The sequence below is a fragment of the Aspergillus eucalypticola genome (assembly GCF_003184535.1).
Source record: "Aspergillus eucalypticola CBS 122712 chromosome Unknown BO83scaffold_2, whole genome shotgun sequence".
Taxonomy (NCBI): Eukaryota; Fungi; Ascomycota; class Eurotiomycetes; order Eurotiales; family Aspergillaceae; genus Aspergillus; species Aspergillus eucalypticola.
In genome coordinates this window covers 1,133,822-1,153,775 of record NW_020290276.1, presented here as the reverse complement: position 1 = coordinate 1,153,775, position 19,954 = coordinate 1,133,822, and the positions used below count along the sequence as shown (strand labels likewise).

Sequence of the window (19,954 nt, the reverse complement as noted above, 5' to 3'; positions counted from 1 at the left end):
TATCGACTTGCCTTAGCAATCCTCCCCGCAACGCGCCGGTCGCGCAATAACCACGAGAATGGATTGTTGGGGTGGGATTCCCGCAACACGGTCGTGTCCATATACCACTTTAAAGAAACTGCACGCCCTGCCGCTATCACAATGGTCAAGCGCTCGTCGTTCATTGGGGTTATAAAAGGCCATGACTTACGGTGCCGGGGAGAGGAGGTGGATGGTTGGTGAATCACATCAACACCTCGTTTCATAATGCAGCCAGCTATGGGCAAGATCAAGATCGCAATCGGTGATTCTCCCTGAATTCTCTGATACATGCAAGTTGCTGATCGTGAGCTTCGTCGCTCCTAGACCGTGGTGGTACCTTCACGGACGTCTGGGCCAGTCTGCCCGGCCAGCCAGACATAGTGCACAAACTACTTTCCGTCGATCCAGCCAATTACGAAGATGCACCCACTGAAGGTAATTCCCTCTTCCCTAGATGATGTTGTGGCATGGAAGCTCATGGCTCCAGGCATAAGACGTGTGCTCTCCCACTTCTATGGCCACGAGATTCCGCGCGGCAACCCTCTTCCCAAGACAGACCTCGAGTTTATCCGTATGGGGACAACAGTGGCGACCAACGCGTTACTTGAGCGAAAAGGCACCCGGCACGCATTTCTAGTAACAAAGGGATTTCGTGACTTGTTGAACATTGGCTACCAGTCGCGTCCTCGGCTCTTTGAGCTCAACATCGTCAAACCAGCTGTCTTGTATGACGAGGTCCATGAGATCGATGCGAGAGTGACCATTGAGGGATTCGACGAAGATGTAGATGGACTCTTCAAAGCCACCGAAGAAATTCCCGGTGTCCTGGTTCGTGGCACAAGTGGTGACATGGTTCGCATCCTGAAGCCAATTGACGAGGAACAAGTCCGGAAGGTACTCCAAAAGCTCCGTGGTAAGGGGGTGGACACACTGGCTGTGTGCTTGACTCACTCCCACATATTTCCGGAACATGAGATACGCATTTATCAGCTGGCCATGGAAGAGGGATTTAAACACGTATCCTTGTCCTCTGCCGTCGCCGCTAACATGATCAAGATGGTACCGCGTGGCAGCTCGGCGTCGGCGGATGCATATCTGACCCCCGAGATAAAGCGCTATCTCACAGGATTTACCAAGGGTTTTGAAGGTGGAAACTTGGACGGTGTGAGGTGCGAATTCATGCAGTCCGATGGAGGCCTCGTTAGCCACAACAACTTCAGTGGTCTCAGAGGCATTCTGAGTGGGCCTGCAGGTGAGGGCTACTTTCCATCCGATTGACTATCATCGATGCTGATTAGCTAGGGGGTGTGGTGGGTTATGCACAAACCACATACGACGAAGCATCCAAAATTCCGGTAGTGGGCTTCGATATGGGTGGCACGTCCACCGATGTGTCACGGTACGGAGGATGCCACGAGCATATATTTGAAAGTACTACTGCCGGAGTGACAATTCAGAGCCCACAGTTGGACATCAATACAGTTGCAGCGGGCGGTGGTTCGATTTTGACCTGGAAGAATGGCCTTTTCGCGGTAGGCCCAGAGAGTGCTTCCTCACATCCTGGACCGGCATGCTATCGAAAAGGCGGGCCTCTCACAGTGACTGATGCAAACCTCTTCCTCGGACGGTTGCTCCCCGATTACTTCCCCAGGATCTTTGGCGAAAACGAAAATCAGCCTCTGGATTCAAGAAGAGTGAAGGACTTGTTTGAAGAATTGACAGCCACTATTAACTCCGATACAGGAAACTCAATGAGTCCGGAAGAGGTAGCTTGCGGGTTTCTTGATGTTGCCAATGAAGCTATGTGTCGACCAATCCGAGCTTTGACGGAGGGCAAGGGATATGACATTAGTAAGTCTATTCTGATTATCTTACCGTGTCAGGCTAAGGGTGTACCCAGCAAACCATAACCTAAGTGTTTTCGGTGGTGCTGGTGGGCAACATGCTTGTGACGTCGCTCGCAAACTAGGCATATCTACGGTCATTATTCACAAGTACTCGAGTATTCTTTCCGCATATGGTATGTAGGGGCGCCCCACATATGGATCAACAAGCTAAATGAAACAATCCAGGAATGGCGCTCGCGGACTTGGTGCAGGAGGCCCAAGAGCCGGTAAATGAAATCTATGGGGATGAATCGCGCGGCAGACTCTTTGACCGGCTATCACTGCTCCAAGATAAGGTGCACCGCCAGCTAAGCGACCAGGGTACAACAGATGGCGACATATCATACCAGAAGTATCTCAATATGAGATATCAAGGAACGGAGACGGCCATCATGGTCTTGGAGCCAGCAGATGGCGATTTTAAGGAGGAGTTCAAGAGGATGCATCTGCGGGAGTTCGCCTTCTTGTTTCCCGACGAAAGGACTATCATCGTGGACGACGTACGTGTCCGAGGTGTTGGGTCTTGCGGCGGCTTGGAGAGGGCTGATGGGCAAAAACTCGGTCAAGAATTGCAAAATGCGTCTTTCAGTGTCCTATCGCTGGATGCTGCTGAACAAACGGTATGTCTTCTAGCTTTCACTGCTTGATCGTTATGGAACACTAATCAGTCACAGACAAGGGTCTATTTCCCAGGATACGGGTCATGCCCTGCGCCTGTGTTTCTCCTGAATAAATTGCCCCCGCTTACAGTTATTGCCGGACCGGCCATTATCATCGACCATACGCAAACTTTGGTGGTTGCTCCCGGGTCAGAAGCTAGGATCTTGAGTAACCACGTGGTTATCGAGATCAAAGACGCATCATCTGCCCGGATCATACGGGATTCAACATCTGTGGATAGCATCCAACTCTCGGTTTTTGCTCATCGCTTCATGAGTATCGCTGAACAGATGGGTCGTGCTCTACAGAAGACAGCCGTGTCATTGAACATTAAGGAGCGCTTGGATTTTTCATGTGCATTGTTCGGGCCGGACGGTATGTTCCTACACTATGAAGACCAGAGAATGAAACTAACTGTGCGCAGGTGGACTGGTCGCGAACGCACCTCATGTTCCAGTGCATCTTGGCTCCATGAGCTACGCAGTCAAGTACCAGCACGATCTTCACAAGGGAAAGCTTGTACCTGGTGATGTTCTGGTGGCCAACCACCCTGAAGCAGGCGGTACACACTTGCCAGATATCACTGTGATAACTCCAGTCTTTGAGAAGACTGGAAAGCAGGTCGCGTTCTACGTTGCCTCTCGCGGCCACCACACCGATATTGGAGGTTTGGGAGGTACATCCATGCCACCGAATTCCACTGAGCTATGGCAGGAGGGTGCTGCGATCAGATCATTCAAGCTTATTCATAAAGAAAATTTTGACGAGCGTGGTATCATCGAGATTCTTCTTCGTCCTGGCGATTACCCGGGATGTACAGGGAGCCGACATGTGTCGGACAATATTTCCGACCTCAAGGCGCAGGTAGCGGCAAACCACAAGGGCATGACGTTGGTGCAAGGCTTGATCGAGGAGTACACTCTGCCCGTAGTGCAGCTGTACATGAAGGCTATCCAGCTAAACGCTGAACGGGCCGTCCGGCATCACCTTCGAGAAACTCTAGTCCGGATGGGATCTCGCCTGGTCGCGGAAGACAGAATGGACAATGGCTCATTGATTAAGCTCACTATTGATCTTTTCCGTGATGGTTCCGCTGTGTTTGATTTCACCGGAACCGGCTGCGAGCTGCTCAGCAATATCAATGCGCCTCCAGCCATCACCCACTCGGCCATTATATACACCTTACGTCTCCTGATTGGGGACGATATTCCCTTGAACCAAGGTTGTCTTGCACCGATTAACGTTATCCTGCCCAAGGGCACCTTCCTGAACCCATCTGCAGGTCCTGCTGTCTGCGCTGGGAACACCCAGACATCGCAGCGAATTGTGGATGTCATCCTCAAAGCATTCCGAGCCGCTGCTGCCTCCCACGGCTGCATGAACTGTATTGGGTTCTTCGGTGAGGGTGGAAAAGACGCCGAGGGCAACAAACTCAGTGGATTTGCTTACGCGTTTGGCGAAACTATTTGCGGCGGCTCAGGAGCAACATCTTCTCGGTCAGGGGCATCTGGTGTGCATACACATATGACCAACACCAGGATCACCGATCCGGAGAGCTTGGAGAAGCGCTACCCGGTTATTCTGCGGGAATTCACCATCCGTCCGGGCACGGGAGGTAAGGGGATGTACAAGGGCGGCGATGGTGTGGTGCGAGACATCGAGTGCCGTGCTCCTCTGAGTTTCAGTGTCATCACGGAGCGCCGCAGCGTTGCGCCTTATGGAATGAGCGGAGGTGATCCCGGACGGTGTGGAGCAAACTATTGGGTTCGGAAAGAGAAGGTAGGAGAAAAGGAAGTATTACGATGGGTGAACATGGGAGCGAAGAACATGGTGAAAATGGCGGCAGGCGATCGCTGCGTCATCCACACCCCTGGAGGAGGGGGTTGGGGGTCGCCTGAATTGAGTGGAGATTACGGTGCCATCGGAGTCGTTACTCAGTACCCTCGGGCGGCGGGAAGCGTTGCGGCCCGTATGGCGGCGCAGGAGAGTTCTTCATAATATGCAGGTTATTGCATCGGCAGATGTCCAGGTTCCACATCTTGGGAGGCTATTTGATGTTCTTTCGGAGGCTATCTGATGGTTTTTTTTTTCGGCGGTTATTTGAAGTTTCGTCGGGCGGCCATTTGATATTTCGTTCGGAGGCTATCTGATGATTTGTTCGGGCTACGAGCGCGCAGGCGACGATCAGTCCAGCCTACGTACTTCCTCACTAGTTATATAGACTGAGTTAATGATTATTCAAGTAATGGTTTAAAGCAACTGGACGTGCCAAACTTTATATCGAATTGACTTTGAACAACTTCCTGACACCTTGATGACGTCACATCCAACCCTACTATCGTCTCCCAGTATATTCTCCATCGCAATTCCACACAATCACACTTAGCCTCGTCCACATCTCCTATACACATTCCCGATCCCATACTTATACAATACCCAGTACATAAAACCACACACCAAAATGCCCCCACCACCGCCCCTCACCCCGATCAACGCGGCATCGAACCGCACCCCGACCTCCCCCACAACACCGCCCACGAAGTCGACTACACCCCCCACCCAGAGAACTCCGTGCCCCTGCCCCCATCCCGGCAATCCATCCAAGACCACATCATAGCCCTATACTGCGGCAGTGCCTCCGCCGAAGACATGAGCGTCTACGCAGAGCAAGCCGTCTACGACGATCCATTCAGTTACTGTGATACACGGTAGTAGCGCATCTCCCCATCACCCATCCCCCATAAAACTCTATACTGACAACTAGGGGGATCCGGTACTTAGGTACAAAATCGCCGGCCAATGGTACGGCATCCCGAAGCTCTTCAGCAAGAGTGAGAATCTAGGGACGGAGGTGGTGTCGAATACTGACGATGAGATGGTCTGGAAGCAGAGACAGAGGTATACTTTTCGGGGGATTGGAGCGTCCCGGACGGAGGATAGTTTGGTGAGTTTGAGATTGCAGGGTGGGGAGGATGGGGAGAGAGTGGTTTATCATAAGGATATGTGGAGTGAGAAGGATTATAATCATCAGGGGTTTGGGGCGTTGATGAAGAAGGTTAATGGGTATGTTGGTTTCTTTATTTCTTTGCTGTGCTTTGGGGAGGTGGGGTGGAGAGTAATTGGGCTAATGGTTCGGTTTGGTTTAGGGATAAGTTGACAGGGATTACGAGGCCGCCGGAGGAGCTTTAGGGGGGATTTTTCTTGATAGTGGGATGGGATGGTGTTGGTGTTAGTGTTGGGGTCTGGAGTATGGGTGGGGAGGTCAATGTATTGTGCTATTGGGTTGATGGGATAGTCATTGATGAGTGGGTATGTTGATAAAAATGTATAGTAGCGGAGTATAAAGGAATCCTATATTTTTGTGTTTCTGAGCCAATAATGTCCACTGTTACATCTGTCAAAGATACAATCCTCCTAGACGCTGTAGCCATCAGATTTACGGGTTTGTTAAGTTCAATATACATAATTCATCGATCATATGTTCATATATAATAGTGTCACACGCTCAATCAAAAATAAAGATAAACATTGCATGAAACACATCACACACCCTTGCAAGTTATGCATAGTTACATTGCGATGTGCAACTTGCTTTTCTCAGACTCCACATGAGCTACACTGTCGAGGAATCCTGTTAGTCACCACACTCAGACGCCGGGCCACCGGAAGCGATGCATGTATGTCACCATTATACTATTTCTTTAAGAAACCAGCACCCCTATCACCACTACTAAAGTACACAGCATGCATCCCTACAGATTCATACCCTCTCACCAACAACAGCACACAAGTCCCTCCCAACAACTTCTATCGCGCGCAAAGCATAATGGACCCGAATATTCCCATGAATGAAGTAATAATAACCCACCTGCAGAGCACGAATTCACACAAAGAAATCCCAGAAAGAACTTAATCAAAGGCTAGGCGGACGTAAGGTTCGGCGCTATGTCCCGCCTTCGAAAAAGCAAACAAGGATATGTATTGACTGTGGCGTTCCGCAGTATGCAGGATGGGCCAACATGATGTAATCTGATCGGTGTGGTGGGTTAAGTTGCGTTCGGCTGTTCTCGGGAATATACAGGTACTTTGATTTATGGTGTAGGAAAGATGGGCAGGGTATTTACGAAGACGTGGTTGTTCATTTTATTGCGTTGAAACTGTGTATGGGTTAGTGTTGAAGTGTTGAAGTTCGGGATCCATAGATTAGAGTATGGGTTAGGGACAGAGGCTAAGTACACGGTCGCATGACATGATTCTTCGCCCTATATTGGTATAGACTCATGCTGTATGTCTAGTGATGTGTGCGCGCTAGACATATTCGGATCTCTTCGTCCCTGCATGCGACTTGTACAATGCACTACTATAGTAGTCCGAAGAAATGAAATAGTTGTAGTAGGAACAAATTGCGCGAAACATGCACTTATGGTATATTGCAAAATATTTATACCCCTGCCATCACTGCATTACTATTCCTATACAATTACCCTACAACACCTTCACCCTCACCCCCTGAGTCCCCGGCTTCGGATGCGGAAGAAACATATCCCGATAGACATCGACTGACTCACGTCCCGTCTCGAAGAGTTCAAACTCAAAGTTCCGATACACATTCGCCAGCGAAATGTACATTTCCGCGTAGGCGAGGTTGATACCAAGGCACGACCGGGTGCCACGACCAAACGAGACGAGGTATCGTGTGAGTTTCCGCCCGTCTGGCGCGACAGGGTCATCGAGCCAGCGCTCGGGTCTGAAGGTAAACGAGTCCGGAAAGACCGCTTCGTCGTGCGAGACTGAGTAGTTGTCCATGCTGATGATGGTGCCTGCCGGGATGGTCCAGGTCTTGTAGATGAGGGGGAATTTGTCGCTGACACGGGGTGAGCGTTGCACGATGCCGTAGGACATGCGGATGCCTGTTCGTAGGTGTTGTGGTTAGTTGTGGTACCAGTATGCAGCAAGTCGGAAGGGAGAAAATGCGCACATTCTTGGATACATCCCGTCAGGTAGGGGAGCTTTTCTAGCTCACTCAGGGGAGGGAAGTTGGTCGGATCGGGGATCGCTGTTATCAACTCTTCGCGCAGACGCTTGTATATTGACGGAGTGCTGAGAATGTGGTAGCTGGCGACGGCCAGAGCATATCGCGTGGTTTCGAAGCCTGCTCCGATGACGGTAAAGGCTTCCTCGCGGAGTCGTCGCAGGGTCAGCTCTTCAGGTGGCAAGCCACCTTCTAGCATAGCGTTGAAGACAGTTTTGCGTTGAGACTCTTTCATCGTCCCGTATTCTTTGCTTCGGAGGATATCCGTGATTTGGGATGCCATTTCCTGTTATAGTTTAGCAGAGACCCTGGCATTTAGTGGATATGTATAGAGACTTACTCTGTTGTAATGATTGATGGACTTCAGGCCAGGATTCATTGTCTCCACAAACTTCTGAGGAAGAGCATTCATAATAACACCCACCCAAGGGAACTGGACCAGAACATGCACCATGTCGAGTAGATCAAACATGGCCTGGATGAAGACAGATCGAAAGTCCGGTGCATTGATGAAGCCATAACCGTCGTTGAAGCAGTAATGAACAATGATATCAGACGCAATACAACCCCACATCCAGTCGAGACGCAGAACCTTCCCAGTGCCTTGGTATTCGCGGCGAAGCCGGTCGCAGAGCTTGTACAGCTTGTCCTGCATCATAGGGGTAGCATTGGTAATGGCCCTCTTGGAGAAGAACGGGTTGAGCGCAGCACGTCTGGGCTTATGAGCCTCATGCTTTGTGGTCGAAAAGGTACCCTTGGCATTGTCGAAGCGATACTGGAGATGTTCTGGCTTATTCCATGGCAGGGAATTGGAGAACATCTCCTCGAAGAACGACGAGTCCCTGATGTGAATCTCATTCGGGCTGATGCGAATGATGGGTCCTACAGAATGTAGTGACCATGTCAGCTTGCTAAGTTTCCTTGCTCTGGCATTGTCCATGATCTCGTGACTCACCATACTTGTCATGCAGTTTGTGGTACTGGAACAAGAACTGCCCCCCGGGCGACTTGAAAACCTCATAGTAGGTTTCATACCAGTATGTCAAAGCAGCCAGCTTGGGACCAGGAAATTTGGCCAAAGGATGGAAAGTGAGTCGATAGATTCCCAATCCGACGGAGTAGACAATCAAGGTGGCCGTCAAGGCAGCACACAAGGCAATAGGGGAGTCAGCGACCGATGAGAGGCCGGCCACCAGGCCTTGGATCAAGCCCATGATGCCAAAGGAGATACATGAGGAAAGAGGAGATCCCCGAACGGTAGGGATCCTGGCGGGACGTGCAGATATATCTAGATAGGCGTTTGTGGGTAGCAGGGGGACCGACCGACAGACAGACAGACAGCCAACATAGTTGTCCCGAGGGCTTGGGTCCGCGCCAGAAATCCCGGTCACGGATTCTGCAGTGGAGTTTGACAGGCCCCCTTTAGTGGACCGGGCCCGTGCGAACTATGCCCTCTAGTTGGAGCGTCAATTGGTAACCATCCAGGGCTGGACGGACGGCAGCGGCAATGATTCGAGCACATCTGAAGAATGGACCCCGCTGATAGACAGTCGCTGCCTTTTCTGCAACGCGAGGAGCAAGAACCCGAAGTTGGTGGTTGGCCAGGCTGAAGGGGACGATGGGGCGGATCGGCCGCCCGGCTGCTGTAAGCCCTGAGGTCAAGTACTTTGTGCATAATTCTCACGCATCGCCATGACAAATCTACGTTGAGTCTGTTCAATAACGAGGATAAACCTTAAGACTCAAGGTCGAGGCCACTGTGGGCAAGGCATCCAAAGGTACTCCCAAGGCACCATGACGGGAATCCGGTTTTGAGCCAACTTTGGGCCTTTCCCGCGACGGTGCGGGCCCGGGAATTTTGCCCTCCACTGACCCTTGGCTGTCATACAGCAGACAGTGGTACCTCTCGCCTATAGACTCTCGCTAGTCGCTAGAGTCTTAGGAAGGATGTTAGAGTTTGGCTGCTTTGACGTGCGGCCGTCCAAGCTGAAAGCTACTTCATACTTGGGCGGACCCAATTACTATTCCCTATCCAGACTAAGATAGCCGGGGTGTTCGCAATTCCGAAGTCAGTCTGTGTCTCTCTCACCCACACCCCTCAGACTCAGCCGGGGATCCACCATTCTGCAGCGATACGAAGTGGATCCCCTCCCAACATCTCACCAACAGGGGCTGTCCATTCTGCTGGTTTTCTCTAATTTCCTCTCCTGAATGGCTTCTTCCCTCCATCACAGTGGAGACGCCTGCGACTTGGGGTTCCTACTCTTTTAGGGTAAGTCCCGGGGTTTCCGTCCCGCGTTGACTGTTTACTGATTTTGTATGTTGCACTTCACAGTGATGCGAATGATGTGCCAACCTCCTACCTGCATAGGGGATGTACTACCCACATCCGACGCACTTCTGCACGGCCCAAAAGAATCATCATGCACTCCCTGATTCGTCATCCCCATTCCCCCCCCCCCCCCCCCCCCAAAGGACAACACCGCCAGCCTGGGAGAGGCCGGGCTTAGACCCCGACCAGTCACACTCGATAATAAGCTTCACCGGCATAATAGCTAGTCAGTGGGGAGAACCTCTTCTCCCATCCCGAGGCTGAGACCGGAGACCTCCAGGCTCATCTTAATCAAAGAAAGTCCGATGGGTCCATTCCCCACCCTTCGTCGGGGTTGACCTTCTACTGCATTCCTCGGAATCCCGTCAATGGACAGAGTGGTGCCATGAAGTCTGACCGCCAACGTCCACCCATAACATTGGCGGACGGAGGGCTGACCCATCCTATCCTGGCACAGAAGGCCAATGCTCTTCCACTGATTATGCTAGCACAGAAGGAGCTGTTACATGCAATTTCCTTTCCGTGTCTGCACCAACAATCCGTGCCACATCTCTTCCAAAGTTGCCTCCTCATCGTCCCTGTAATAGGGGCATCTGACAAGAGTCACAGCGACATCGAATTTTTCCTTCAATGACCTGCAGGTATATCACATCTGGAAGCTTGCAATTTGCGATTGTCAGATCAAGAGGCCACCGTGGACTGGTAGAAGCGTCTCTCACGAAAGTACTCGAGTCCAGAACAATCTACTTGGCTAGCGTGGTAACCTAAATCTCGCAGCAGGCCAATGAACGCTCCAACCCCTCATCTTCATGCGTAACGGATGCATTCCCCACTGCTCGTCTCTGCAGAGCAGTCATACCATGTGCCCTCCTGTAGTTTTCCCGTTCACCCGTTGCACGTTGGAACGCATGTGTACGGATCGTTCCGATGTGCGAATGTCGGTCATACGGCGGTTGCCTATCCACCGAGCCGGAGACCGGCAAAGCCATTGAGGACGTTCCCATGACATGTGGAAGGATGCCTTGAGTTGATGATACGTAGGACAACTGCCTGACTCATGGATTCTGTTGCCTCGCACATGTCGACATGGCATCACAGAGCCAAATATTTCCAGCTACCCGGTGCCCGGTTACCTGAGATTCTTGGGTTTTACTGACGTTTTGTGAGAGCAAGGCGCGACTAGGAATTGCTGTGTCGTCTGTGGTGACACTAGTCGGGAACGCAGCTGTCGTGGAATAATCTCACGCCTTCTAAGATTCTCTACTCGCTAGCCTGTGCTAATTTAACTGAGACTGCATTCCCCGACGAATGATTCAAGTCTACTAACGCTCAAAGCTGCCTACTGTTTCGAATGCTGTTGCCTTTCCGTGACGGCGACCTGTTCGAAAAGCGCTATACCTAAAGCCGATCGGAGATAATTCCAAAACTCTTCCTTTAGGTTTAGATCGGAGACTAACTCAACTTCGGGGAGAGACTGCTTGTGATAATGGCTGCGGTGAAACGACACGATGCAGTTGGGACCCGTAGCCTCATTTAGGCTGCTCCTGGGAAGGATCAAAGTCCCCGAATGCGTCGCCGACTCCCTCTCCGCGCAAATACTGCAGCGGGGTCTGGAAGCCCACAAACCCAATATTGGGACTGGATACCTCGTATCCCATCACTTTCTGAGCCTTTGAAGACCAGGACAGAACTTCTTCAGCTGTGTTGGCAAGATAAACATTCTCCTCCTGTCGATGGAATCCGCGCGTGAAAAACATGCCATGTACTACCCGTCGCTCATTTTGTGTGATGTTCGCGCCCCCTGCATGGTACAGTCCTCCCAGCATCACCCAGCAGTCGGTCACATCCAACTCCGCCGCGACGGCCTCGTCCAGCTTGGGTGCCCGGTCGGAACCCCACAGGTGACTACCGGGGATGGCGATGGTGGCACCATTTTCGACTGTTGTCTTGATCCCGGGAACCATGAAGGCCATCATTACATCCGAGCCCACCCGATAGCCCGTACTGCTCTGGTCTTCATGATCTACATGAAAGTTCTTGTCGTCACGATGAAGCCGCTGTGCCCTAGCACCAGGCCCTATGTCAAATGTCATCGCGATCGAGCAGATCGCCTCGCTGGTATATGTATGCTTCGTCTCTCCATAGAAGTTGGAAGTTGTCTTATCAACAAACCTCGCTGTCAAAGCACGAATGAGCGGATCGATCAGCCAGTTTTCCCGGGCAGTTTTGCTACGGCCTGCGAGATTCGCACAGCGGCGTGTTTCAGGTGGAAAGAGGTCACCCTGATTCTGTTAGACGGTGCAAGGGTTCGAAAGGGTCTGTCCACCCACCTTCCAGGGCTTGTCGGCATCAAGGTAAGGTTGCACTTCCTCGTTGACCTGCTTTATAGTTGCCGCATCGGTGAATTCCTTGATGATACAGCAGCCATCCTTAATGATAGCTTGGATGATGGCCTCCACGTCGGTCCGGTCGATGCGTTGAACTGGAGATTGCTTGACAGCCATAACAGCAAAAGCAGACTCTCGAGGTGGTATAACACGATGGCAGTCTGCATATTGAGCGGTAGAACGGCTTCTTATCTGTTCTATTGGCAGCTTGGTTCAAGTATGTGACCCCGAAGCGGAGTATCTCCAGGCTGTTTTGGCAGGTGGAGCCGCAGTCGCCAATCATCCTACAGCGCTTCTCCGCATCTGGCTGTCTTGCGACGACAAGAATGGCAGTCCGATCCCTAGGTGTCCCAAGGTGATAACATATCATAGGCAAACCCCGCATGTACAGCCAATCATCATGGATTCAAGTATCGCAACCATCCTGACTTGTCGAGATAGTCTGGCTCAAGCTTCCTACAACTCTGGGAGGCTAGATACGCCGCATTATGGCATGTAATGGCGCTTGTTTCCACTGACAAGCCAGAAAGGTGAGATGCGACCGAGGCCGGTCCCATGTTCGATGTGTGAGAAGCGGAAGCTCGACTGTGAGCGCATATCGGACCCACCGCGCTTACTTTGGCTACATCCTTACCCTGGCCTCATCCACGAGACTGCCTAGGAAGAGCTACATGCACGCAGGCTGCCTTTGTTTAGCGCTATTTTCTTGAGGTGGTAGCTGGTTTAAGGTACAGTTACTGACATTAATGGTCTAAGACGCCAAGCTGCCCCAAATGCCTTGGAGCTGCTGTCACTCACAGACGCTACCCGCTTGCATCCATCTTGGATGAACTGGACAAACAAGGGGTTCAGTATGGGCACAGCTACATGATGGGCAACGGGCTGTTCCATATATTCCATCAGGTCCTTGTTTAGAATCCGCGCACCGTCGAACGACAATATAAACCCCAGGGACTGGCATTTCTCACGGCACATACTGGACTCGACTATGTCCCAGGCATCGAGCCGTTGGCACTTTATGACACGGTCCTCCAGGCTGGACAATTCAATTTGCCTATTGCCATGTATCCCCTGTCACCTTATCCAGGCAGTTCAGTAGCCCTTAAATCATTACCTTTCATCGGTGCGTAAAGGGCATCAATCCGCCAATATTACAACCATATGTTCAGCAAGGGAACACCTTATCTAAGTTCAACAAGCAGACCCAAAAAGCTGTGAATTGATCTTCGAATACATAATGGCCGAGAGCTGCGGTGTATGAAGCACTTGAACTTAGACAAGGCAGGCTTCATTAGGTGGCTAGAATGATCTGGGGAGAGCACCGGGAACCGTATGTTTACCGTGGCCCTTAAAATTTGTCCAGGGGGTAGGCACGTTCGAGACCACCCTGGAATGCACAACATTCCGTGGACTAGGATCCCGAGAAGACCTGATGAGCTAAGGATGGTTGTTTTGAGTTAACTCGGAACGAGCACCTGCGAAACCCCTTATCTTGCCAATCGTTCCCGTGCATTAGCAGCAACCAACTGAGGTCCGAATCCCCACCTAGCTGATTATTGATAGGTCAGGAGCGAGTCGGATCAACCACTGCTTGCCTCTTATCAGTGCGGAGATCTTCGTTCGGGAAGGTGAGAGCGAGTTGATTTACCGATAGTCACATATCCTATATGCAACACCCTATTTTATAGACCATTTAGTTTCCCTTGCTTTGGCGATCGCTCAGTCGCCCACGAATTCGATTACTACTTATCTTGCTGTCATGGAATCCCAATTGAAAGTTGTCAATGGACCAGATAGCTCCTCAAAAGTGTGCAGTGAGAAACCACTGGATCTCACGCTCACACATTCGGTGGACGAAGGTCAGATAGACTCCGACGTGGAAGGATCAGGGACACTGCATCGAACATTAACTCCACGTCTGATTCACGTATGCACCTATCTCACGACCCAAACCACACAATATACTGATCACGACAGGTAATATCTCTGGGTTCCAATGTCGGAAGTGGTTTATTCATAGCGACGGGGAAGGCACTAGGCGAGGGAGGCCCAGGAAACATGTTCATAGGCTATTTGATCGTCTGCATCGGAGTCTGGGCCAACTTGCAAACATTGTCCGAGATGACGATTGCGTTTCCCACTTCAGGCAACTACATCGACTACGCCGATCGGTGGGTTGACCCAGCATTGGCTTTTGGTGCTGGCGTTGCAGAATGGCTAGGTGAGTGGCCGAGCTCAGACATTCCAACGGTCATGTGAACTCATCTATTGCTAGGATGGACGACGGTGTTTGCGTCCGAAGGGACCTTCTTCGTGCTTCTAGTCAACTTCTGGGCCGACGGGGCCATTCCTGAAGCAGCTTTGCGTGAGTCTCCTTCAGCCTATACGCACGGTACCTGCTTACAACTGTAGTCACGATATACCTGGTTATCTGTTTGGCGGTCTTCTTGGTGCCGAACAAGTATTTCGGCTGGCTTGAATACTTTGGCTCCTTAGTAAAGGTGCTACTATTTCTCTTTATCACCATAATTTCACTGGCGATAATCGGCGGTGCCGGTCCGTCAGGGTATGTACGAGATGGAAGTACATGGACAGAGCTCCCAGCATTCAAGAATGGTTTTGGTGTGAGTACCCCTTGCAAATCGTGTTCCGATCAGAGCTCAGCCATAGATACAGGGATTTGCCAACGCCGCATTACTTGCTATCTGGGCCACTGGTGACCAGGTCTTCATCGGAGTCATGGGCGGCGAAGCCGAATCGCCTCGCTACTCGGTGGCACACGCAGCCAACCTAGTTCCATGGCGAGTAGCGGTCTTCTATCTCGTTTCCGTGGTGCTCGTGTCGATCATTGTTCCCTCAGACGATTCACGCCTCCTAGGCGGATCCAGCGTGACTACATCCCCCTTTGTGATTGCTGTCGAAGACGCCGGAATCAAGGGTATTCCCAGTCTCATCAATGCGTGTCTAATCATCGGTATCCTCGCCATCGCTCTTGAAGGCATATTCCTTCCGTCTCGCATCCTCCGCACTATGGCACTTCAAGGACTACTACCCTCGTTTATTGCCAAAGTCGACTATAAAGGTCGTCCAAGATGGGCACTTGCCATTACTGCCGTTGTAGGAGTTACAATCACTTACATGAGCTTGAGCGGTTCGCCCCCTCCCCCAGGCCCCTATTGTAACTCATGCACAACCAACCCTCCCCCAGCATTACTAACGAATAGACTCATAGCTGGCGGTCTCGAAGTCCTCAACTGGCTCATCGCCATAACCAGCGCCTCGTTCTTCACCAACTGGGCCATCATCGCAATCACCTCGTTCCGCTTCCGCGCCGCCATCAAAGCGCAGAACAGCACCCTCCTAACAACTCCAACCTACGCATGGCACTCCCCCCTATGGCCACTGGCCCCAGTCACAGTTCTTATCATATCAACACTACTTCTCGTCTGTATTCTTCACCTGGGAATCAAACCAGTAAGCCAATCCCCATCTCACCATACAGTTCCCTCCGCCTTTGCTTCACTGATGATCTAATGACTAATCGATAATAGATCGACGACTCCTTCTCAGCATACAACTTCTTCTCCTACACCATCGGACTCATATTGATTATCGTTGCCACGGTACTGTATAAGATTATCTTTCGGACCGAGTGGCGCGATCCAAACACTGCTGATTTGGGTACGGGAAGGGCGGTGTTGACTGCGGAAGAGTCTCGGCGGTTGGATGTGTATTATGGTATGCCGAAGTGGAGGCGCGTTGTGGCGTATTTGCGGATGTGGTGATTGTATTTTTGTCTCTGGTAGTTTGTTGGGTGGGTAGTTGGGTGGATGTGTGATATGCTTTGTTTTGTTATACAATTGGTGGTTGATTGCAGATTCGTATGTTGGGCGTACGTGTCTAGATTTTCTTCTCTGCTCCCTGTTTGGTAGTGGTTATATCATCATCTAGCTTAGAGACATAGAGTCGTATCTAGTCAGAAACAGCACGAGTCTAATACCAAAAAGAAACTCGAAGAAATAAAAAGTCAAGTACTAATTCAAGCGCCTAAATCCCATCGTAACCATCCATCCATACATCCGAATATCAATCCAAACTTGTCACCAAAGTCAAAAGCACATAGTATCTCAATCCCAAGAAAAGCCCATACTCATCACACGTTAAACATACAAAACCCCATAATCCATCAAAGAATTCATGGTATCTGGATCAACAAATTAAACACTCCCCTCACTCTCCCCCTTCCTCCTCGACTCCCTCCCCTTCTCCGACCACGGGAAATGAAACACCGGCACAAGAAAGAAACTATTACTGTCGTCCGCGATACCCGCAAGTGCAACATACCAGGCCATAAACGCGCCTAGTAAGGCAAACAACCCACCCGCTTTAATAATCTTCGCGTTGGGCACCTCCGGCGCTGTGCGGTGGATATACCCGACTGCCAGGAGGAGGAGGGCGACATCAACGGCCGCGAAGAGGGCGCAGAAAACGTAGGTTGATTTGAGCGTGCAGAGCCAGAGGAGGAAAGTGAAGATGAACCAGCCCTGTATGTATTTCATTCCAAATTAGCATTGGTGGGGGGGTAATGGGAGTGGGGAGGTGGGGGTGGGCAGTAGTACCATTAAGAATAACCCGAATGCGTCATAGAACATCGACAAGCTGCCATTATTGGCTGCTTTGTAGGCGCCCTGGATGTCGAATCCGCCGGGGATGAAGACTATGGATAGGGAGATCCAGAAGCCGCCGTAGGAGGAGAGCGCGGTTGCGCCGAAGGTGTTTCCGGCCGCCATTTCCCTGGTTTATTTGTTTAGTGGTTATGGTTGGGTGGATGGGAGAATTGAGTTTCTGGGTTGGAGGTAAGTACGTACCACATGCCCGCGAGAAGCTGGACAAGACCCCCGTATGCGAACGCAGGCCCGACGATGATGTTGGGAGTGGCGATTCCCAACGTCTGCATGTTGATGCAGCCCAGGAGGAATGTCGTGAGCGCAAACCCGCATAGGCCTAACGGTGCGGGATTGGCCATCTTACGACGCTTCTGGGGCTTCCATAGACCCGGTTGGAGTTCGCCTGCGAAGGCGGGATAGGTGGTTCCTGCCGTGTTGACGTGGGCGAGGGGCCCGAAGTCGAAGTGGAAGGAGTCATTGGGAGTTGCTGTAGAGGTGTTTGTTCTCACGAGGGTTGGTTCGGTGGTTGGGGGTTTCTCTTGGGAACTGGGGGTGGAAGACTTTGATGTTGAGGGGAAGATGGAGAGGTTGTCTGAAGGCATTCTGTCTTCATTGAGATGGTGAAGAATTGGAAGATAGGGGCTTATACTACTGGGGTCATTGCTATCTAGCTAAATAGGAGAAGGAATGTAGTATCTCCAAGCCAGGGGGCTGTTTGATCGTCTTTCCCAAGCGGGGGATCGACGGGTAGTATCTGGATCGCACATGGCGGCCTGGGGGATTTGAGCTTGATCTTCGATCTAATTGAGTGATGATGCTCGCTGAAGAGATGGGATCTCAAAATTGGGACGAGGTTGATATCATTACTTAGATGCAATGGATGGATGCGCCAGTGGAAATCCGGGGAGGTGCTGGGGCAGTGGAGAGCCAGTGCGGAGAAGCTGTCCGTAGGTGGCCAGGATCAGCGTCATAGACGGGAGGGGAGTGCGAATCAGAGAAGTTCTCGGTCACTGTTACGGTCAACCCCGAGGGGGATTAGGCTTTGCTGAATTGATAGTAAATGTAACCATGCACATGACCATCTTACCTTGACGGTGTCCAATGAATTCGCGTGTGGCTGCTGGTAGGACCAAGTCTCTTCAGGTCGGAGACAAGTGAAGCCGGGGCAGGAACCAAAGAGGAGGAGGATCACGGATGCTGACATTCTTCAACTACCGAGCCTGTAGTGGCCGGGCGTGACCGGTTAGCGTAACTGCCGCCCCGGGCAGGATCGGGTCGGACCCCAACCGACTACCCCGGAGCGGAGGAACAATGTACCATGCATCGGCAAGGAGGTGACCATGGAAGGATAGGAGCAAAATTGGACTGATTCGTAGATGGGACGATGAAGCGGCCAAAATTGGGAAGTCTATTCATTGTTGCGGCCAATTGATTCTTACGTTTGCAACTGGCCCTTGAAGGTGCCAGGTTGCGCAGAAAGCATTCATGCCTAAGGCATATATTTTCCTAACAACAATGGTTGCACAATTTATCAGTACAGGCTTGATTATGAGACATAAGACTTTCAATGGGGAATACAATCCTGCAGTATTTAAATAGATCAAGGACAGAAATTTTGTATTTTAGATGGCTGTTGTTGCGTATTGGAAAGGTCTTTTGCAATTCAAGGTGTTCAGCGTCTTGGGTACTAGTACCCGAGTATGGGGCATAGAGATATATATCTATACTATCAGAACAAATGATGCCATTAATGCCTGATTTTCGACAGTTCAAGTATTTTGACATTTGTCAAAAATAGTTGTATAATACAGATTTAGCTAAAAAGGCCATAGGATGTACAACAACACCAGCAGTATTGTTTCACATTGACTGACTGAAAGGTCCATTGGAAGCAAACCCCCATGGTGAAGGCTTCCGCAATGAGACATCTCCAAATCTATACAACTATCAATAACTGAATCGTGTACAACTAACTCTGACCTATAAGGAATTCCAACCGAAACGATTCTATTGGTCAAAACCAATAGTACTAGTCAAATTTGCTTGATGGTTGATGTTTCGCCTTTGACATAGCCAACAAGTGTACACGGTTCCCCAACAAACGCTGAACCAGGACGAACCACATGCTAGACCCTCCGACTGCAAGGACTGCGCCAATAGGCAACTAGCCAGGAACGGGCCGTGCTAATACCGGGGAAAGACTAATCGAACAGCGTGCAGAGCCCAGTCTAGACCATATTAAGTCCAGTTGGTGCCTTAGGCGATCACAATAGGTAGCCAAGAGACTACTAGGTGGGCTCACTACTGCAACTATGACCTAGTCTGCTCCCTGCCGCAGACGTATCCAAGTATACAAGGTTTGGGAATGTCCGGGGAAGGAATCGGGACGGTCCTGGTGCCCACTCCCGGGGATTTGTTTGTCCCTTAACGGGATCCGCTTGTCAAGGACGGATGGCAATCGTGGTCTTGGAGCTTTGACGACGTGGGAAGTTCCTCGGATGCCTCTTGCGGCTAGCCAGGGGAGAAGAGTCTATCCTTTGTGTCTATTTCTGGTGTATTGGTCAGTTTGCGGTCCACACCACTAAGGCTGGTTCGCACGTGGCTAGGCTACTTGGTGCATAGATCGCAGGCGGGAATGCGCGCCAATGAGGTTTGACTGACTGAGTCAGGCTAGCTCAACGTGTGGAAGGCTGGGTTGGCAGTTGGCGTGAACTATACCAGAGCCCTCGCGTGGAAAACAAGTCTGACACTGTCTACTACTGTACAAATGCTGTTCAACTTGGCTTGGAAGGCGCCAAATTGATGAAAACAACTAAATTGTTTCGAGGGTTGACTAGGCACTATACTGGTATAGTCACATATGGTCTGATGTGTAAAAGAAGTGCCCTGTCACGGCAGTAGATGGTTGATTCTACCGGTAGCTCATCCGCATTTCTTAACTTCACGGAAGAGTGAATCAGAGTCGGCAG

At 50.9% G+C, this 19,954-nt stretch overlaps 6 protein-coding genes across 6 annotated transcripts; 3 read left to right on the top strand and 3 right to left on the bottom strand.

The window, feature by feature from the left end:
• Positions 1 to 57: 57 nt before the first annotated feature.
• Positions 58 to 4,731, top strand: BO83DRAFT_374690 (5-oxoprolinase). The gene is made up of 8 exons (XM_025530258.1): positions 58 to 283; positions 346 to 456; positions 509 to 1,273; positions 1,324 to 1,872; positions 1,922 to 2,041; positions 2,094 to 2,527; positions 2,582 to 2,942; positions 2,992 to 4,731. The coding sequence occupies exons 1-8, from the start codon at positions 247 to 249 to the stop codon at positions 4,563 to 4,565; spliced, it is 3,951 nt and encodes a 1,316-aa protein (XP_025392856.1). The 5' UTR covers positions 58 to 246; the 3' UTR covers positions 4,566 to 4,731.
• Positions 4,732 to 5,007: 276 nt separating this feature from the next.
• BO83DRAFT_405164 (uncharacterized protein) lies at positions 5,008 to 5,904 on the top strand. The gene is made up of 3 exons (XM_025533777.1): positions 5,008 to 5,275; positions 5,349 to 5,630; positions 5,714 to 5,904. The coding sequence occupies exons 1-3, from the start codon at positions 5,217 to 5,219 to the stop codon at positions 5,754 to 5,756; spliced, it is 384 nt and encodes a 127-aa protein (XP_025392855.1). The 5' UTR covers positions 5,008 to 5,216; the 3' UTR covers positions 5,757 to 5,904.
• A 1,111-nt stretch (positions 5,905 to 7,015) lies between these two features.
• On the bottom strand, positions 7,016 to 8,813 carry BO83DRAFT_405163 (cytochrome P450; the record flags this gene model as incomplete). Its single annotated transcript, XM_025533776.1, has 4 exons — positions 7,016 to 7,477; positions 7,510 to 7,885; positions 7,940 to 8,481; positions 8,555 to 8,813. The coding sequence occupies 4 exons, from the start codon at positions 8,811 to 8,813 to the stop codon at positions 7,053 to 7,055; spliced, it is 1,602 nt and encodes a 533-aa protein (XP_025392854.1). The 3' UTR covers positions 7,016 to 7,052.
• A 2,647-nt stretch (positions 8,814 to 11,460) lies between these two features.
• BO83DRAFT_422937 (phytanoyl-CoA dioxygenase family protein) lies at positions 11,461 to 12,435 on the bottom strand (the record flags this gene model as incomplete). The annotated part of the gene is made up of 2 exons (XM_025535069.1): positions 11,461 to 12,213; positions 12,262 to 12,435. 2 exons carry the CDS (start codon positions 12,433 to 12,435, stop codon positions 11,461 to 11,463), a joined length of 927 nt encoding a protein of 308 aa, XP_025392853.1.
• Positions 12,436 to 14,077: 1,642 nt separating this feature from the next.
• On the top strand, positions 14,078 to 16,103 carry BO83DRAFT_395283 (proline-specific permease; the record flags this gene model as incomplete). The annotated part of the gene is made up of 7 exons (XM_025533068.1): positions 14,078 to 14,245; positions 14,296 to 14,539; positions 14,594 to 14,683; positions 14,731 to 14,942; positions 14,995 to 15,469; positions 15,551 to 15,792; positions 15,870 to 16,103. The coding sequence occupies 7 exons, from the start codon at positions 14,078 to 14,080 to the stop codon at positions 16,101 to 16,103; spliced, it is 1,665 nt and encodes a 554-aa protein (XP_025392852.1).
• Positions 16,104 to 16,535: 432 nt separating this feature from the next.
• On the bottom strand, positions 16,536 to 17,587 carry BO83DRAFT_303080 (acetate uptake transporter family protein; the record flags this gene model as incomplete). The annotated part of the gene is made up of 3 exons (XM_025527175.1): positions 16,536 to 16,862; positions 16,938 to 17,112; positions 17,187 to 17,587. The coding sequence occupies 3 exons, from the start codon at positions 17,585 to 17,587 to the stop codon at positions 16,536 to 16,538; spliced, it is 903 nt and encodes a 300-aa protein (XP_025392851.1).
• Between the last annotated feature and the right edge of the window lie 2,367 nt (positions 17,588 to 19,954).

Coding starts and splice junctions, on each gene's coding strand:
- BO83DRAFT_374690 (XM_025530258.1), top strand. CDS start 247: ATGCAGCCAGCTATGGGCAAGATCAAGATCGCAATCG. Junction 2,042..2,093: donor GAGTATTCTTTCCGCATATG/GTATGTAGGGGC, acceptor GAAACAATCCAG/GAATGGCGCTCGCGGACTTG. Junction 2,943..2,991: donor TGCATTGTTCGGGCCGGACG/GTATGTTCCTAC, acceptor AACTGTGCGCAG/GTGGACTGGTCGCGAACGCA.
- BO83DRAFT_405164 (XM_025533777.1), top strand. CDS start 5,217: ATGAGCGTCTACGCAGAGCAAGCCGTCTACGACGATCCATTCAGTTAC. Junction 5,276..5,348: donor TTCAGTTACTGTGATACACG/GTAGTAGCGCAT, acceptor TCCGGTACTTAG/GTACAAAATCGCCGGCCAAT. Junction 5,631..5,713: donor TTGATGAAGAAGGTTAATGG/GTATGTTGGTTT, acceptor GGTTTGGTTTAG/GGATAAGTTGACAGGGATTA.